At 43.0% G+C, this 16,020-nt stretch overlaps 1 protein-coding gene across 1 annotated transcript; it reads right to left on the bottom strand.

Annotated features, from left to right (window-relative positions):
• Nucleotides 1-230: 230 nt before the first annotated feature.
• HTR1B (5-hydroxytryptamine receptor 1B) lies at nt 231-2,065 on the bottom strand. The gene has a single exon (XM_059177241.1). It carries the CDS (start codon nt 2,059-2,061, stop codon nt 892-894), a length of 1,170 nt encoding a protein of 389 aa, XP_059033224.1. The 5' UTR covers nt 2,062-2,065; the 3' UTR covers nt 231-891.
• Between the last annotated feature and the right edge of the window lie 13,955 nt (nt 2,066-16,020).

The raw sequence follows: 16,020 nt of genomic DNA, 5'->3' as shown, positions 1-16,020 counted from the left end.
TTTAAATGTGTAAAATAACAGGTACATGAAATTAGGAAGAAAAATAAAGCAATCTGCAGACTTTGGCACTAGCACACATAATATTTTGTTTGAGTTGTTAGAATGTGGTTGACAATCACTAAATAGGAATTTAAAAAAATTACAAATCTGCAGAAAACAAACAATCATAGGTGTGGATTCTCAGTTTAATGCTCCCCATCTCCCATTCCCACCCACCCACCCCATATAGTTTCAATTATAATAAAAATAGAGATATTAACATCAGAATTTTGCTGTTAACTCTTCAAGGTTTCTCTGCATCCTCCAAGCCACACGTAAGGTTTGAAGCACCAAATCCACAAGTTTCTCCAACCAAGTTTAAATAAACAAAAACTGGAGACTGAAGGGTGCCAAAGTAACTCTTCTGAAATGAGGCTGTAACACAAAAGTTCTCCCCAAAACAAAGGGTATTATGCGTCTAGTTCAAGTACTGCCAGGCTGTATGTAGATCTGTCTCAGACAGGCTTCCAACAACTACAAGTACCACTGGTTCTAGAGGGCATGATCCATGATACCAAAGCAGGGCGGGGATCCCCCTTCCTTCATTGATTTTTAAAAAGTTACAACCCTCCCCTGTGACTGGCTGCGGCAGGGTCAGGGCTGGACCTGGAGTTTGAGGGGATGAAGTGAGCCTTCCCCTGCAGGAAAGCTCTACCTTTAGTGTGAACAGTTCTCTCAGAGCTCTTGCTCTCTCTCAGGGCTGTCCTGGCTTCTCAGGATCCACTGCCCTTGCCCAGAAGACAGAGTCTCAATCCGACCCAGTAACAGTGAAAGAAGAGTCGACCTACCTGTGGAACCAGACCCAACATGGTCCCCCAAGGCCGCTCAGGCTACCTCATTGCAACTGACAAGTCAACCTGTGCACTTAAAGCGTATCAGTTTATGGAATGCTTGTTTGAAGTCCTCATTGGACATGGTATAGATGATGGGGTTGATAAGGGAGTTGAGATAGCCCAGCCACGTGAAGAAGTCAAAGATGGCCAGGTGGAACCAGCAAGCATCCTTGCAAATAGGCATCACTAGGGAGATGATGAAGAAGGGCAGCCAGCACACAATAAAGGCTCCCAGTATGATCCCCAGGGTCTTAGTGGCTTTGCGCTCCCTAGCGGCCATGAGTTTCTTCTTCTCTAGCAGGGCGTCGGAGACTCGCACTTTGACTTGGTTCACGTACACGGGGGACCCGGATTCGCTGGGCACATCGGGAGCCCGCGAGTTAACGGAGGTGACCGAGGACGTGGACCCGGGGGAGTCGGTTATCAGCTGGGCTCGGGTCAGGCGCTTGCCGGTCCTGTTGGGCGTCTGTTTCAAAATCCGGGAGCGGGCTTCCACATAGATGCGGCCGTAGAGGGCGATGAGGAGCAGGGTGGGGAAGTAGAAAGCGCCCACCGTGGAGTAAACGGTATAGAGGATGTGGTCGGTGTTCACCATGCAGTCCGACACCTCTTCCTCGGCTTTGGCTTGACGCCAGAAGAAGGGCGGCAGCGAGATGGAGATAGAGAAGACCCACACCAGCGCGATCATGACCGCGGCCCTCTTGGGAGTCCTTTTAGCTGAGTATTCCACGGCGTCCGTGATGGCCCAGTAGCGGTCCAGGGCGATGACACAGAGGTGCAGGATAGAAGCAGTGCAACAGGTGATGTCCGACGACTGCCAGAAGTCGCAGACCACCTGGCCCAGCGTCCAGCGGCCGGTGACCGTGTACATGGTGCTGATGGGCATCACCAGGATGGATACGAGCAGGTCGGTGACCGCCAGGGAGGCGATCAGGTAGTTGGCTGGGGTATGCAGCTTCCGGGTCCGGTACACAGTGGCGATCACAAAAGCATTGGAGAGCGTGGTGGCCAAGGTGATGAGTGCCAGCAGCACGACCAGTAGTACTTTCCAGGGCAGGGCGATGGAGTCCTGGTAAATGTAGCCCTCGGCGCTGCAGTTGTGGGGATTAGAGGAGAGATTGGCTTGAGGAACCCCGGTCTGGGAGCCCGCGGGCGGCGGCGGGGCGCACCGAGTGCCGGTTTCTTCCATGTCTCTCCTCGCCACGGCTCTGGAGCGCAGCTCTTGGGCATGGAGCAAATGAAGGCAAGGGCGTCAGGACCGCGGAGACCACAGTCTTGTCTCCCGGTTGCGAGTCAGTTCCGTGGGCTCCTCAATTATTCCTCCACCCAGATTCCTGCTGAAACTAGAGGTCAAGGGCGCGGCAGCCTAGGCAGGCGAGCGCGTTCTCTGCACTTCCAGTGCGCCAGGCGCTGCCGCCGCGTCCCAGCCTGCTCCTCTCCACGCCCCGTCTTAGCCCTGGGTTGCTAAGGACTGGCCCGCCGAGCCCCCGCTCCACTCGGAATCCCACCTAGGCGTCTAGTGCTGGAGGGCGTTGTATTGTTTGAGGAAGGAGCATCAGCCAGGTAGGGTCTCTTACCCCAATTGCTCGGGGCTGAGTCTCCTAACCCGGGCGCTCCTCGATCTGCAGAATCGGCCCGCAGGAGTTTCCTAGCTGTCGAGACCAAAGCTTGCAGGTCAGCCAGGAGTCCTGGTCTTGCATTCCCGCCCCCCTCCCCAGACTGGGGCAGTTTCCTGCGGCTGCTTAGGCCGCCAGAGCTGGGTGGGGTGAAGTCTGGGAGCCGCGCTGCGCCGCGCCTCGCGCCGGAGCTCTGCCCTCCCTTCTTTTCACGCGCTGGCCACTCCGGCGAGCTGCCCCGCGGAGACGGGGCCGCCAGAGGGGGGATTCGGGGGCTGGGGCTGCGGCTGCTCGCAACGCGCCGCCACTGCCGCCAACACCTCGGTCCCACAGGCACCGCTTGGAGCCATGCTGCTGGGCGCACGGGTCGGGGGCACCTGGCGCAGCACGAGGGTAAGGGGCAGGTGTCTTGGGGAGCTGGAAGAACGCTGCGTGCGCCAGCCCGGGAGGAGCGTGTGAGCGGCAGAGCAGATGGGCTCCTTTTATAGAGTCCAGGTCCGGTTTGCTCGAGCCCTAGAACTAGTGCGGCTCAGCAAGTGCGGACGCCCGCTCCCCATCACCTTCCCCTTTTCTGTCTCCCTCCCTCTTTTCCTCCCGCCCGGATCCCTCCCCGGCCAAGGAAGCTTCTCGCCGGGTCCTACCGCCCTCTCTCCCCAGTACCTATCCCCTGGCCCCTCTCCCAATCCTGACACCCAGACGCCGCAGTTCTGGCCAGGATTGGGGATGAGGGCGTCCTGTCCTTGCCTCTGTCCTCTTCCGAGCTTGCGGCGCGGCCCTCCAGTTAGATCCACGCCCTCGGCCACCGGCACAGGCACACTCCCCGCTCACCTTCCGGGGCTTCTACTTACCACCCCCCACCCCAGCAGACCGGTGCTAGGCGGAGCCAGCCCCAGGCTCGGACCTCTCCACTCGGGAATTTTATCCAGCCCTGCGGACCACACCCAAGTTAGAAGGAGGCACCGGTAATATCGCCTTAGAAGGAAATGGCCAATAGTGCATTTTAAACTTCGGGCTTCGAGTCCTACTTAACTCTTGGTACAATGCAAACTAATTTTTCACATCTGGTTTTAGGAATCTGTGCTTTCCAGTGAATGTCCCGCCTTTAACTGTGGGCCAACAGGGGAGAAAAAAAAAAAAAAAAACACACAAAAAAAACTGTCTACAAAAATGTGAAAGTATCACAAACCATAGCCTACTGTATGTGAAACTAAACCTTCCATTTCACTCTCCCTCTTCAGCCGCTCAGCAGTTCAGTGCCAGTGGAAAACAGTTCACAGTAAGCACCTTCCCTCCCACAGCCTGCCTGGAAAGGAGGTCAACAAAATTCAAAAGGAAGGAAAAAAAAGAAAGAAAGAAAGAAAAAAAGAAACGGGCTTTGGGACCATCACCACCAGTGTGACTTCTCTGGTGTCAACAAATATAGCAGGATATCAGCTATATGTGGAACCAAGCAATGCCAGCTCCCAGGTGCCATGACCTTTGAGCAGATAGATCCCTGGTGCTCACTTCCTCCTCCAACCTTAACAGAAATCCATGTAGGGTGGAAGTACAAGTCAGACAAAGTTTAAAGAAAAGCAACAGAAAAGAACAATGTACCCTAGCTAAGTGATCCCAGCTGGGAATTTCTAGCACCTCGCTCCATGTTTAGCAGGTATAATCCATTCGATGAACCCTATGTCATAAGTGACTTTATCAGGTTAAGTGGAAGCAAATTTTAGTCTAAGGCCCAAGATTATCTCACCCATCCATTTAGTTTCAAAGAATAATTGAGATCCTTTGAGAGAAGAGCTTTTTACCCAAGGTGACGCAACCCTAATCCAAGTTGTCTTATTTTCCTCCTCCCTAAACCAGGCAGGAGGGCAAAAATAGAGTGCTTTCTCTGTGCTGCGAATTCTAGACATCAGGAGTATAATGGGGTATACCCAGACCCAGTTATCAAGCAGCTTATATTCTAGAAGAGGTAGATAGACAATAACCACATAAACAAGTAAATTAGTATACGTTCTGATAGCATTAATAATTAAGAAAACAGCACATTCCTGCCTTGAGAGTGAAGGTACTCCTTCAGGTGGCAGTTCTCCCAAAATGTCCTCTGGAAGCCTTGCAGCATCTGTGCTGGGGTTAAAAGCAAAATCTTCTGTTTCCTCTCCTCCTGTCCCTAGTGTCCAGCATTGCTCTGGCTAACCTTAAGCCTCATTTGAACTACATATTAGGGGGTCCGGCCCATCTTCCCATCCACCCACCCACATCAGGAGCCTAAGCAGACAAAGATGACTTCTTCTTCTTCTTCTTCTTCTTCTTCTTCTTCTTCTTCTTCTTCTTCTTCTTCTTCTTCTTCCTCCTCCTCCTGCTCCTCCTCCTCCTCTTCTTCTTCCTCTTTTACCTCTCCTTCTTTTTGCAAACCGCAGCATTCTCTTAGAAATCACAGTAGAGGAAAGCAAGGCAGGCAAACCCAAACCACTAGGTGGGGGCGTTGGCCAGGATGCAGCACAAGTGTGTGTGGTTGCGGGTGTGGGGTGTGCCAGGAAAACTATTTTCCTGCTGTCTTAGGGGAACCGGGCAAGATGAGGAGAAGTGTTGAAAGGATGCAAAGCGGAGGAAGGCAAAAAGGAATTTTACCAGGCTGCAGGCAGCCTTTCTAAATTTCATCTCCCAGGGGCGTGCAAAGGAGAAAACCACTTGCTTCTTCTCGGGTTTGGGTTTAGCGATGTAGGGAACCTGTGGCTTTCTCCAGCCACTCTCTTAAACTGCTTCGCGGAGTCCTGAACCCTGGGTGGAATCTGTGGTGGTATCTGCCACGTTTGCGCGGAGTTTGGTTTTTTCCTAGGCTTTGCTTAATTAAGAATTGCGTGAACACAACAAGCCGTCATACAGAGGGGATTTAAGCAAGGGTTTAGTGGAGAACCACGTTTCATTAACTTGGCTCCCTCCTTTAGCACTTTAAAACACATAAAATACAGATGTTGCACACGGGCGCACGTGTGTGAAACACGCAGGAGAGCAAGGGACCTTTAAAACAACCTCTGCTTGGATTTCCCCTACCTACAGAGGAGGGGCCCCTGGGCATGCTGCGCGCCGGAGGCAGGAAAGTCCCTTCAAGTTACCGGGAAACTCAGCCTACACAGACTGGGCGAGAGGGCAAGAAGAGGAGGAGCTGGAAAATGCTGAAATGGGGCGGTAGAGCGCAGCAAAGGTTATTTGGGTTGAAATTAGTTCTTGTTTAGCCACCGGGCAGTGCGACTGCAAATGTTAGTGTGTTCCACGCGGGTGGACCTTAAGCAGAAGCTGAGGGGGTGAAGGATAACGCTGGAACCTCCGTGAAGCCTGCGATCGGACACGAAGTCTAACGTGGTGGTGAGCTATGGAGGGACCAGAGAAAAATCGCCTCTCAAAGACACTTTGCCTAAACTAGAAAGATTTGGAAGGAATTGCTGATGCAGCGAAATGAGAGGCTGAGAGGCGCAGGTTGGAAGTTTGCGGCGTGGCGCTAGCGAGAGGAAATGCTGCGAAGAGCAGCTCCTTCCACCTCCAGGAGACTACAGCAGACACCTGCTAGAACTTCACTGCGACTGGACTCTGTCTTGGCCCGAAGCCAGCCAGCCAGCAAGCCAAGTGGGGGGGGGGGGGGGTCACGTGGTCACGTGGGTCATGCTTGCAGCATCCCGAGGGTCTTCTCTGCATTTCCCAGCAAGCGACCCTTAAGAGAGTTCCAGGCACAGGAGCAAAGAAGTAGTTGTAAATTAATCTTGGCTTTGCTGCAATAACAAACAAATAAAAAAAACACAAAATACAAAATCAAAACCAGGACGCCCAAGCTCTAGTTGCTTTGCTCCTTTTATAGAGGAAAATGCAATCTCACACTCTTCATCTCCGCTACTTGAAAAATCCACAACCAGCCCCTAACCAGAAAATGTGGGGACCTGGCAAGCTACTTTTTTCAAGTCCTGCTTTCTCAATCTGTGGCCACTGTTTGTTGTGGTTGTTTTACCCTGCCACCCAGGAAACAGCCCATGACCCTGAGCTCTACACATTCTCACGTGTGGTGGTAGCCCACTTTTGGTTCCTTTTATATTCCTTCAGTAATTATTCTTTTAAAAGTATATTGGTAGTAATGAAAGTACAAGTCTTACTTATGTTTTCTTTCATGGGACTATGGAAATGTTCAGATGAATGAACATATACATACACACAGACATATGCATACAGTTTTCACAGACACCTTCTGAAGATTACCAAACCCTGTGAGGCTCAGCTCCTTCTCCATAATCATTGAGCCCACTTTGGGCCTTTGACTAGGTGTCTGTGTCAGAGTACTCATGTGCTGTATTCTTAATAAGGGAATTAATGCCAAATAATAAAAATAGGTGCTTTATTCCCTAAATTCTAGGCTGGCCTAACTTAATCCCTGAGAATTAGTAACTCTGCTATGTGTCTATGTATGGATGCAAATACTGTGTATCTGTATTTAAGGAAGAATGCCACAAAAAAGTGGAGCAAGTATTCATAAGTTAGACACTTTCTAATTCCTGTCTCTGTAATAACAGCCACTTTGCTTCTTTGAACAGGTATCTACAACTCATAAGTTACCTCTGGTTCAAAGCTAGCTAGCCCAGTTCCAACTAGTAGAAGAGCTAGCTCCCAACTTAATTCTCAATCACATATTTCCTGACCAAAGATCTAGATCCTGGAAGAAAATTTCTAACCTAGTGCTTAAAGTAATATAAACAGAGATTGTATGGGGGAGGGGGCATTGAATATCTCTTTTTGGACAAACAGTGGGATTTGGCAATAATAAATCTTTGGATGGAAAACAATGCCAGTGAGCCCACCAAATGTAGAAACAATGTGCTGCCTTAATTTGGCAGATCCCTAGGCAGCTCTGTTAAGAGTGAAGTCTCTCCTGAAAAATCAAATAAAACATTTAACAATGAGGCTGTCCACTGGCCCAAGGAAAGAAGCAATTGGGTTTTGTCTTATTTTCAAAGTAGGGAAAATTACATTATTCTGAGTGATTAGTTCCAGTCTTCCAAACAAACAAACAAGAAGCAAAACAAGTCAAGCCAGTTTATGGTTTCCTCACCTGTAACTAACGAATAATTATCATCAGCCTTCCCTGAGCACCATGAATTAAGCTTTATGCTACCTGTTCCACATATGTTCTCTCATTTAATTCTTATGAAAGTACTAGCAAGTGTCATTATCATTCTCATTTTCTGGATGAAAAAAGCTTAGAGAATTTAAGTAAATATGCTAATATCAAATAGCTGATGAGTGATCGAACTGGTTTGCAAATCCAAGTCTCTCTAATTTCAAGGTCCAAATCTTTATCCGTAGTCTACACTAAGCCTGCCACATAGCTCAGCATTGGCTTCCCCTTTAATTGGGCCTGTGATTGGATCTCATCTAATCTATGAAGTAGAGTCACTGTTCATAGCTATTTAAGTCTCCAGGATAATTTTCTGTTAGGTGACTTCAAATTCTTGTGGGGGTGGTGATGGTTCTGAAAATCACATGGAAGATTGTGCACCACCATTCTGTTTAGCCAGCTAATCATCACTTCCAAAGTAGAGCTGACAGGTGAGTACATACCACATATTCTGAAGTCCATAGCCCAAACAGAAACTAGGGTATGCCCTTCCTCAAGATGCTTCTTGACTTTCTTTCTGGGTTGCATTCATTACCTTCAGGGGGTAGTTATTTTTTCTATCTCATCTACCTTTTTTTTTTTTTTTTTTGCTTCTCCTTCTCTGCCTCATCTTTCCACAGCCTGCTCCCCCCCCCACACACACACAGTAAATAAAAAAGAAAACTATAAAGCTTTTTAAAATTGTATGAATGGAATGTATTAAATACAGTGACAGTCTCTGTGCTGTTTTTAATCACATTAGTTTAAATATCAGTTAGAAAAATAACCTAAAAAATTGAATTGCTTTTTTTCTCCCCTCTATGTTGAACATACTGGTTTTTTCCCCTAAACATTAGTAATTCACCAAAGAAAAAGAGGAATATTCCTGGTGAGAAAATTACTCAAATCTTAACAACCAGAAATCAAGAAGTTCATCTATGAAGAACCTGCCAAAACCCGGAATATAAACAAAAATAAATTTAAATTACAATGCCCTAAAACTTCTGCACTTTATACATAAAAGAACTCCTCCTAGCCTCATTCAGATGTTACTTCTTACTTTACATACACTTCTAACATTTTTGGCTATGTGATTTCCAGGGTTCCTGAAGATTCAAAGCATTACATTATATAAATGGATCAGAAAGTATTTCAGGTAAGCATCTGACTGACTGCAGTAAAATGCCACAACTTGCCATCATTATTGCAAAAATAGGAAAATTCAGATTAAACTTTAAAAAATAGAAACCTAAAATAATGTTAATAACATTATTATTTGTGTTAACACATTTGATAATACAGAGTATTAATTCAGACTTTTATTGCAAGTGATGGAAAACCAAATTAGTCGTTACCTACAAACAAAGGAAAGCATTCATTTCAGAGAGAGTGGGGTCTCTCAAAATCCAAAGAGTAATTGAGCCAAGGAGCTTTGGGAGCTGAAGGAATGCAGCTGAGCCCTACAAACAGTCAGAATCCTGGATCATTACCAGGATTCTCGGTTGCTGTCTGTATATTGGCTTCTTTCATCTGTTTCACAGCAGACAGGTTTTCTCCACATTGTTGAAAATCATTTTCACCATTAATGCCTTCTGAAGTTGACTTCCTCAGCTTCATCATATTGCAGAAACTAATCTGAATCTGTTCCAAGTTCAGAAATTCTGAGAAATGGGTTCTGTTTCTGAAAAAAAAAGTAAGGAGACCATGACAAATTAATATTCTGAAAGTATCAACTGGGAAAGTTGCAAACTTTTAAAAGTTTGAAGAGTCGTGGAAGCAAGAAGAATAAGACAAACTGAAATTCCAGAAAAGTATAAGTATTTTCTGTAAAAGCTAATGATTGCTGCCTGTTTGGATTCCTTGAGGCACTTGCTGATTCTGGGCACAGGCTATGGATTAGACTTGGTCCAGGTGGAGGAATTCTACTGGGAAAAGAGAAACAAGCAGAGATTTTGATAGTCATTGGGGTCAGTGTGGCAGTTTGGAATCTAGAAGAACCCCAAATGCATGACCAGTTTTAATTGTGGACATTTTCTGGACATTTGGTTGTGGCAAAATAGAAGACTAAGGTTGTGGATAGGAAAATTCTAACAGGCAAACCGAAATTCTCCATAGTTTCAGAGTGCTTAGAAGAAAAAGTCCCTCTGGAAGAAAGAGGTCTGCATTAAACATGACTGGTCTTCCCTGAGGAGACAGATACCTTCCAGGCTTTCAAAGGGCTAGGATGGCAAGACCCAAAGAACAGGATGAATCACAGACAGGCTGAATCTAATTGCAAAGCAGCCTTGACTCAGCTCAGTGTCTGACTGCTGACATAGCTCTTCACACATTCTGTCTAACGTAGGGTGAATACTCCTTGGACAAAACAATATGGATTTAGAGCTTCTGAAGTCCATTTATATACAGTATCTGATTACAATTTTTTAAAAGATCCATGCATAGTGGCAATAAAAATAGGACCAATAATAATAACTGAAAAAAACTGGATCATAGAAGTAAATCCATTGGCAATGCAGATAGTAGGGTTAGCAGGAAAGAACTTTAAAATAACTATGATTAATATGTTCAGGAAAACAAAGGAAAATGGGCAAAAAAGATTAAAATTTGGAGCATTTCAACAGTGAATAAGACTCTTTAGAAACAAAATCAAATGGGCACTCTAGAAATAGACATCCACTATTTGATATTAAGTATTCACTAAATGGGTGTAATGGCACACTCAAAACAGTAACCTCATAAAGTTTAAAAAAATGTCTAAAGTGAAGCACAGAGAGAACAAAAGTACAAAGAACAAGAATGTAAAAATCTGAGACTGGGTCAAATAACCTAAAATACATACACAGAAATAGAAGAACAAGAGAATGGGAAACAAAAACTATTTGAAGAGGTAATTTCCAAGAACTTCCAGAAATACATTTTTTGGGAGAATATATCCAACAAAGACACCTCAAATGATTAAAAGAAGCTCAAAGAATTGTGGCCAGAATACGTACAAAGAAAGCCACAGCTAAGCACATAATGGCCAAACTGCTGAAACCAATGACAAAGAAAAATTCATGAAACTGCCAAAGAAAAAGACATATAACCTTCAAAGAACCACAGTAAGGCTGTAGTTAACTTGTCAGAAATTATAAAAGCCAGGAGATAATGTAATGACACCTTGTAATAGCTGAAAGCTTTTCTAAAAAATTGTCAACCTAGAGTTCCATACTTAGAATTAATATCCCCCCAAAATGGAGGGTGAAGTACAAACGTTTTCAGCCAAATGAAAGGTGGAAGAATTGGTTGACAGCTGAACAGGACTGTAGGAGGTAAGAAAAGAAGTTCTTCAGGCTGAATGAAAATGATAACAAATGGAAGCACAAACTCAAAGGAGGAATGAAGAACGTGGAAGAGTATAAGTATATAAGGAAAGATAAAAGCGTAGGTAACTGTGTAATAATAATGATGTCTTATAGGGTTTATAGCATAAGTAGAAGTAAAATATATGACCATAATAACATGAAGAACTGCTACCCAAAAAGAATGGGGATAAACAGAGTGAACTGTAGTAGAAGTTTTGCATTGTTAAAGAAGTGCTAAGGTGTACAAGTTTAATCCTAAAAAGTGAAGGATGCATTATTGTAAAATCTCTAAGGTAGTCATTAAAAATCAGTGCAAAGATATAAATAGAATCATACAAGTAGTTAATTAATACATAAAAGCTAGAAAAGAAGGAATAAAGAAACAATGAACCACAGGGTATAAAGAAAACAAATAGCAAGGATAGTACTATTAAATCAAACAGTATTAATAATTTCAATAAATGTAAAGAAAACATACCAATTAAATTGTAAAAATTCTCAGAAAAAATAAAAGATATTAGATCTAGCTATACAGTTTTACAGAATACATACCCTGATTTAGAAAAAAAAATATTTAAAAACTAAACAATGAGAAAATAGTATGTCATGTAAACACTAACTATAAGAAATGTGGCATGGCTATTTAATAGAAAAGGTAGGCTTTCCTGTAAGAAACATCAATCCAATAGAAAGACATAACAATCCCAATACCATGTCCTCAAACTATATAAAACAAAATTGGATGGGACTAAAAAAAGTACTAGATAAGTCAACAATCAAATTTAGAGATTTTAACACAACTTTTTCAGTAGCCTATAGAATGAACAGCTGATGAAATGGTAACCCATTAGTTATGATATGAAAGATTTGAACAGTGCACTTGTCAATTTCAGCTAAATGAAACAGAAAACATTTTATTTCAACAACTTCAAAATATATATTTTCTCCAAGGTCACAAGGAACACTTAGAAACACAGGATATATACCAGACACAAGTCTCAAATGATTGAAACAACTCTCTCATCAGTGAAGATGAATGGCTGACATATAAGCATATAAAACAACATCAATGTCACTAACCATCAGGGAAAGACAAATTAAATGTGATACCACTACACACCAACTGGAATGTCTTAAAAAAAAAAAAAAATCCTGGCACTATCGAGTGCTGACAAAGATGCAGAGCAACTGAAACTCTAGTTGATGGGACTGCAAAATGGCGTTGCCACTTGGGAAAAGTTTTGCAGGCTTGTTATTTATTCAAATGTACACTGCAATTCCATTACAAGTTATGTGCTCAAGAGAAGTGAAACTGACATGCACAGAGAAGCTTGTACACAAATGCTTATGGTAGCTCTATTCATAATTGCCAAAAATTGGGAAGAACAGAGATAGCTTTTAACCAATGAGTGAATACACAAACTGTAGTACATCTATACAATGGAATACTATTCGGCAATAAGAAAGAATCAACTATTGATTCATGCAGCAACATGAATAAATCTTAAATGCATTTTGAAGTGAAAGAACACAGACTCAAAAAACTATATATTGCCCCCTTTCATTTCTGTGTCACTTGGGAAAATGTAAGTAGAGGAGAGGGAGGAAAACAGTTGCCATGGTTACTAGTGGTTGGTGATATTCCCACCCCCTCATGCCACACACACACATAGCCACACAATACCAGGAGAAGGACACTTCACCTAAGTCGTATTCTTTCCACATAATCCATAACGACTGTGCAATCATGGTAAAACATCATAAAATCCCAAACTGATAGACATTCTACAAAATGCCTGAGTAGTATTCTTCAGAACACCAGGATTATGAATGATACGGAGACACTGAGGAATTGTCATAGAGCATAGGAGACCGAGGAGACATGCCACAAAAGTGCAACACAGAATCTAGCATTGCATTCAGAGACGGGAAAGGACATCAGTGGGAAAAAACTGGTATTCTACTCATTTTAATTTTTCAATTTTAATAAATGTTCATAGTTATTTTAGGTATTAACGTAAGGGAAAGCTGGGTGTAAGGATAAAAGAATGATACATGCTATTTTTAAAATTCATCTGTAGGGTGCCTGGGTGGCTCAGTGGGTTGAACCTTTGCCTTCGGCTCCAGTCATGATCTCAGGGTCCTGGATCAAGTCCTGCATCAGGCTTTCTGCTCGGCTGGGAGCCTGCTTCCCCCTCTTTCTCTTTGCCTGCCTCTCTGCCTACTTGTTATCTCTCTCTGTCAAATAAATAAATAAAGTATTTTAAAAAATTATTCTCGAATTCTTAAATTTTTTTTTAAGTTTTTAACCTATGTGTCATAGGGCTGAAGGAGTTAAGATGATGGATCAGGGGTAAGCTTCAGACTTCCTCATAACTATGTTTTATGTAGTTATGGTTTTTGAACCGTGTAAAGGTATGAGCAATTCAGAGACAATTAAAAATAAATACAAATGAAGAAGTTTTCTCAAATGTATTCTTTAGCTGCTCTCCAAATTTTGCTCAAAGACATTCTTGTGGCAAATGATGCAATAATATGCACTTATTAGAAGGAAAAGTGTACACACACACACACACACACACACACACTCACACACACCCTCTATGTATATAACAAATAAAGTAACATCAAATGAAAAGATTATATAGAGTCTGTGACGGAAAGTATACAATCCTTACAATGAAACACCAAAATGAAGTTTCTATTGCTACTGTTTGTGAAGTGCAAAAGTACATTGCCTTCTATGCCAACAATAGTTTAGAGATAATATAAATGCTTTGCCTTAATTAGACTCTCCTAACAAATGTTCAGTGAATGAGTCAGTGTTGTCATTCTCTGCCTCTCCTTCACAGACCTCAGATGGCCTGTTCCAATAGAAAGGAAAGAAGGATGGAGTGTATTATTTTTGTTTTGGGGGGGTGGTTGGTATGGTTTTATGGCAGCCTTTTGTTAGGCTAAAATATACTTCGAGTACATGAATTAATGAATTCGAGAAAACAAATTGGAGGGACCCAATGACCATAAGAATCTCTCCATGTTTATTTACTAAAATTATATTTCCATGTTTCGCTGAGAATTCAGTGGCAAGCATGAGGTTCTGAGTCTGCAGCTTTGCATTTAGTTAATTGTACAGAATACTGAAATATTTCCTTTTACTTGGGTGAGCCATTGCATGCTAACTGCACTCTACTATATGACTGAAGTTCAGATTTTAATATTTGACTGTATGTACTAATGAGTTTTTGCTGTTAACAGGGATACTAAGGTGCTTGTGTGCTTGGTATCTCTTCTGTGATCACAGACAGCTGCTCTATTTCTCTGCCATTCAGCAGGCAGTGGTATCTTTATAGTACACTTTTTTGGTATTCTGACCATCTCAATTTACATGAATTTAAAATCCATTTGCCTCCAAAAAAATTGAAGTAGGATACTTCATTTTCCTGTCTTCTGCAATTATTCCACGTGCTTAGTGAAAACTGCAGTCACAAGGTAGGCTAACTCACATTATCTTTAGTGCCAGGGTACTTAATGGCCATGATTTACTCTGTGACTTTGTCAATACCAAATCTACCTATGTTCTCCTCAAGTTTGACTATAAAGCTGGGTTCTTTATAAAACTCTAACTTCCTTTTTTTAGATTTATAGACTGATTTCTAACACAGAGTTATGGAAATAGCAAATGTTTTTTGGTCAGTATTTCTCACGCTGTAAAGATTATTTGACTGGATAGGGGCGCCTGGGTGGCTCAGTGGGTTAAGCCGCTGCCTTCGGCTCAGGTCATGATCTCAGGGTCCTGGGATCGAGTCCCGCATCGGGCTCTCTGCTCAGCAGGGAGCCTGCTTCCTCCTCTCTCTCTGCCTGCCTCTCTGCCTACTTGTAATCTCTCTGTCAAATAAATAAATAAAATCTTTTTTAAAAAAAAAAAGATTATTTGACTGGATCATTTCATCTGATTTTTCTTTTATTTTTTTTAAAGACATTTATTTATTTATTTACATACTTACTTGATTACTTATTTGCTTACAAGAGAACAGGGGGAGGGACACAGAACCCAACAGTGGCTTGAATCCCAGGTCCCTGAGATCATGACCTGAGCTGAAGTCAAGAGTCAGATGCTTAACCAACTGAGCCACCCAGGTTGCCCTGATATGTTCTTTTTTTTAATCTTGAATGAAAAGTTCTAGATCAAAATGATGATTTCTTTGGTTGGAAAATTTTACTCTCCTCCCAAATTTGTATCCTTATTATTCTTTTTAGACTACATTTCATCATGTCTTGGTGTCTTTGTGTCTTTAGTGAAAAGACATTTTTTCCTAGATGTTTTGTTTGGTATGTTTGTTATTGTATTTGCTTTTGTGTGAGAACATGTGTGTTGAATTCTTTGTATCGCTAAATAAGAACTGAAAGATGAAGAATTCCTGAGTACTTTGAATCTCATTGTAAATTTGGTTATCTCTTGGATGTGATATTTTATTAATATCAGGATGTTGGGTTTACAACAGACCTAAATGAAATAAAATTTAAGCATTTATTTATTTATTTATTTTAAGATTTTATTTATTTATTTGACAGAGAGAAATTACAGGTACACTGAGAGGCAGGCAGAGAGAGAGAGAGAAGGAAGCAGGCTCTCTGCTGAGCAGAGAGCCCGATGCGGGACTCGATCCCAGGACCCTGAGATCATGACCTGAGCCGAAGGCAGCGGCTTAACCCACTGAGCCACCCAGGCGCCCAAATTTAAGTATTTAAATATTCATTTTAATGGAGCTTCAGGAGCTCTGGCCCCACATGTCTGCTTGAGGGCTGAGGAACGTCCTGTGGCCCGGACCTTCCCTACTCAACTGTAACATTTTCACAACACACTTTTTGGGAGGCTCTGGTTTTGTATTCTCATCTATTAGTTAATTTTCAAGAATCAGTGGATGTGAAACATTTCGATGTTCCTATTAAAAATGCTGGTTCAGGGGCACCTGGGTGGCTCAGTGGGTTAAAGCCTCTGCCTTCGGTTCGGGTCATGATCCCAGGGTCCTGGGATCGAGCCCCACATCGGGCTCTTTGCTCAG

Source organism: Mustela lutreola, chromosome 6 (assembly GCF_030435805.1).
Source record: "Mustela lutreola isolate mMusLut2 chromosome 6, mMusLut2.pri, whole genome shotgun sequence".
Classification (NCBI taxonomy): domain Eukaryota; kingdom Metazoa; phylum Chordata; class Mammalia; order Carnivora; family Mustelidae; genus Mustela; species Mustela lutreola.
This window is presented reverse-complemented; position numbering and strand designations above follow the sequence as displayed.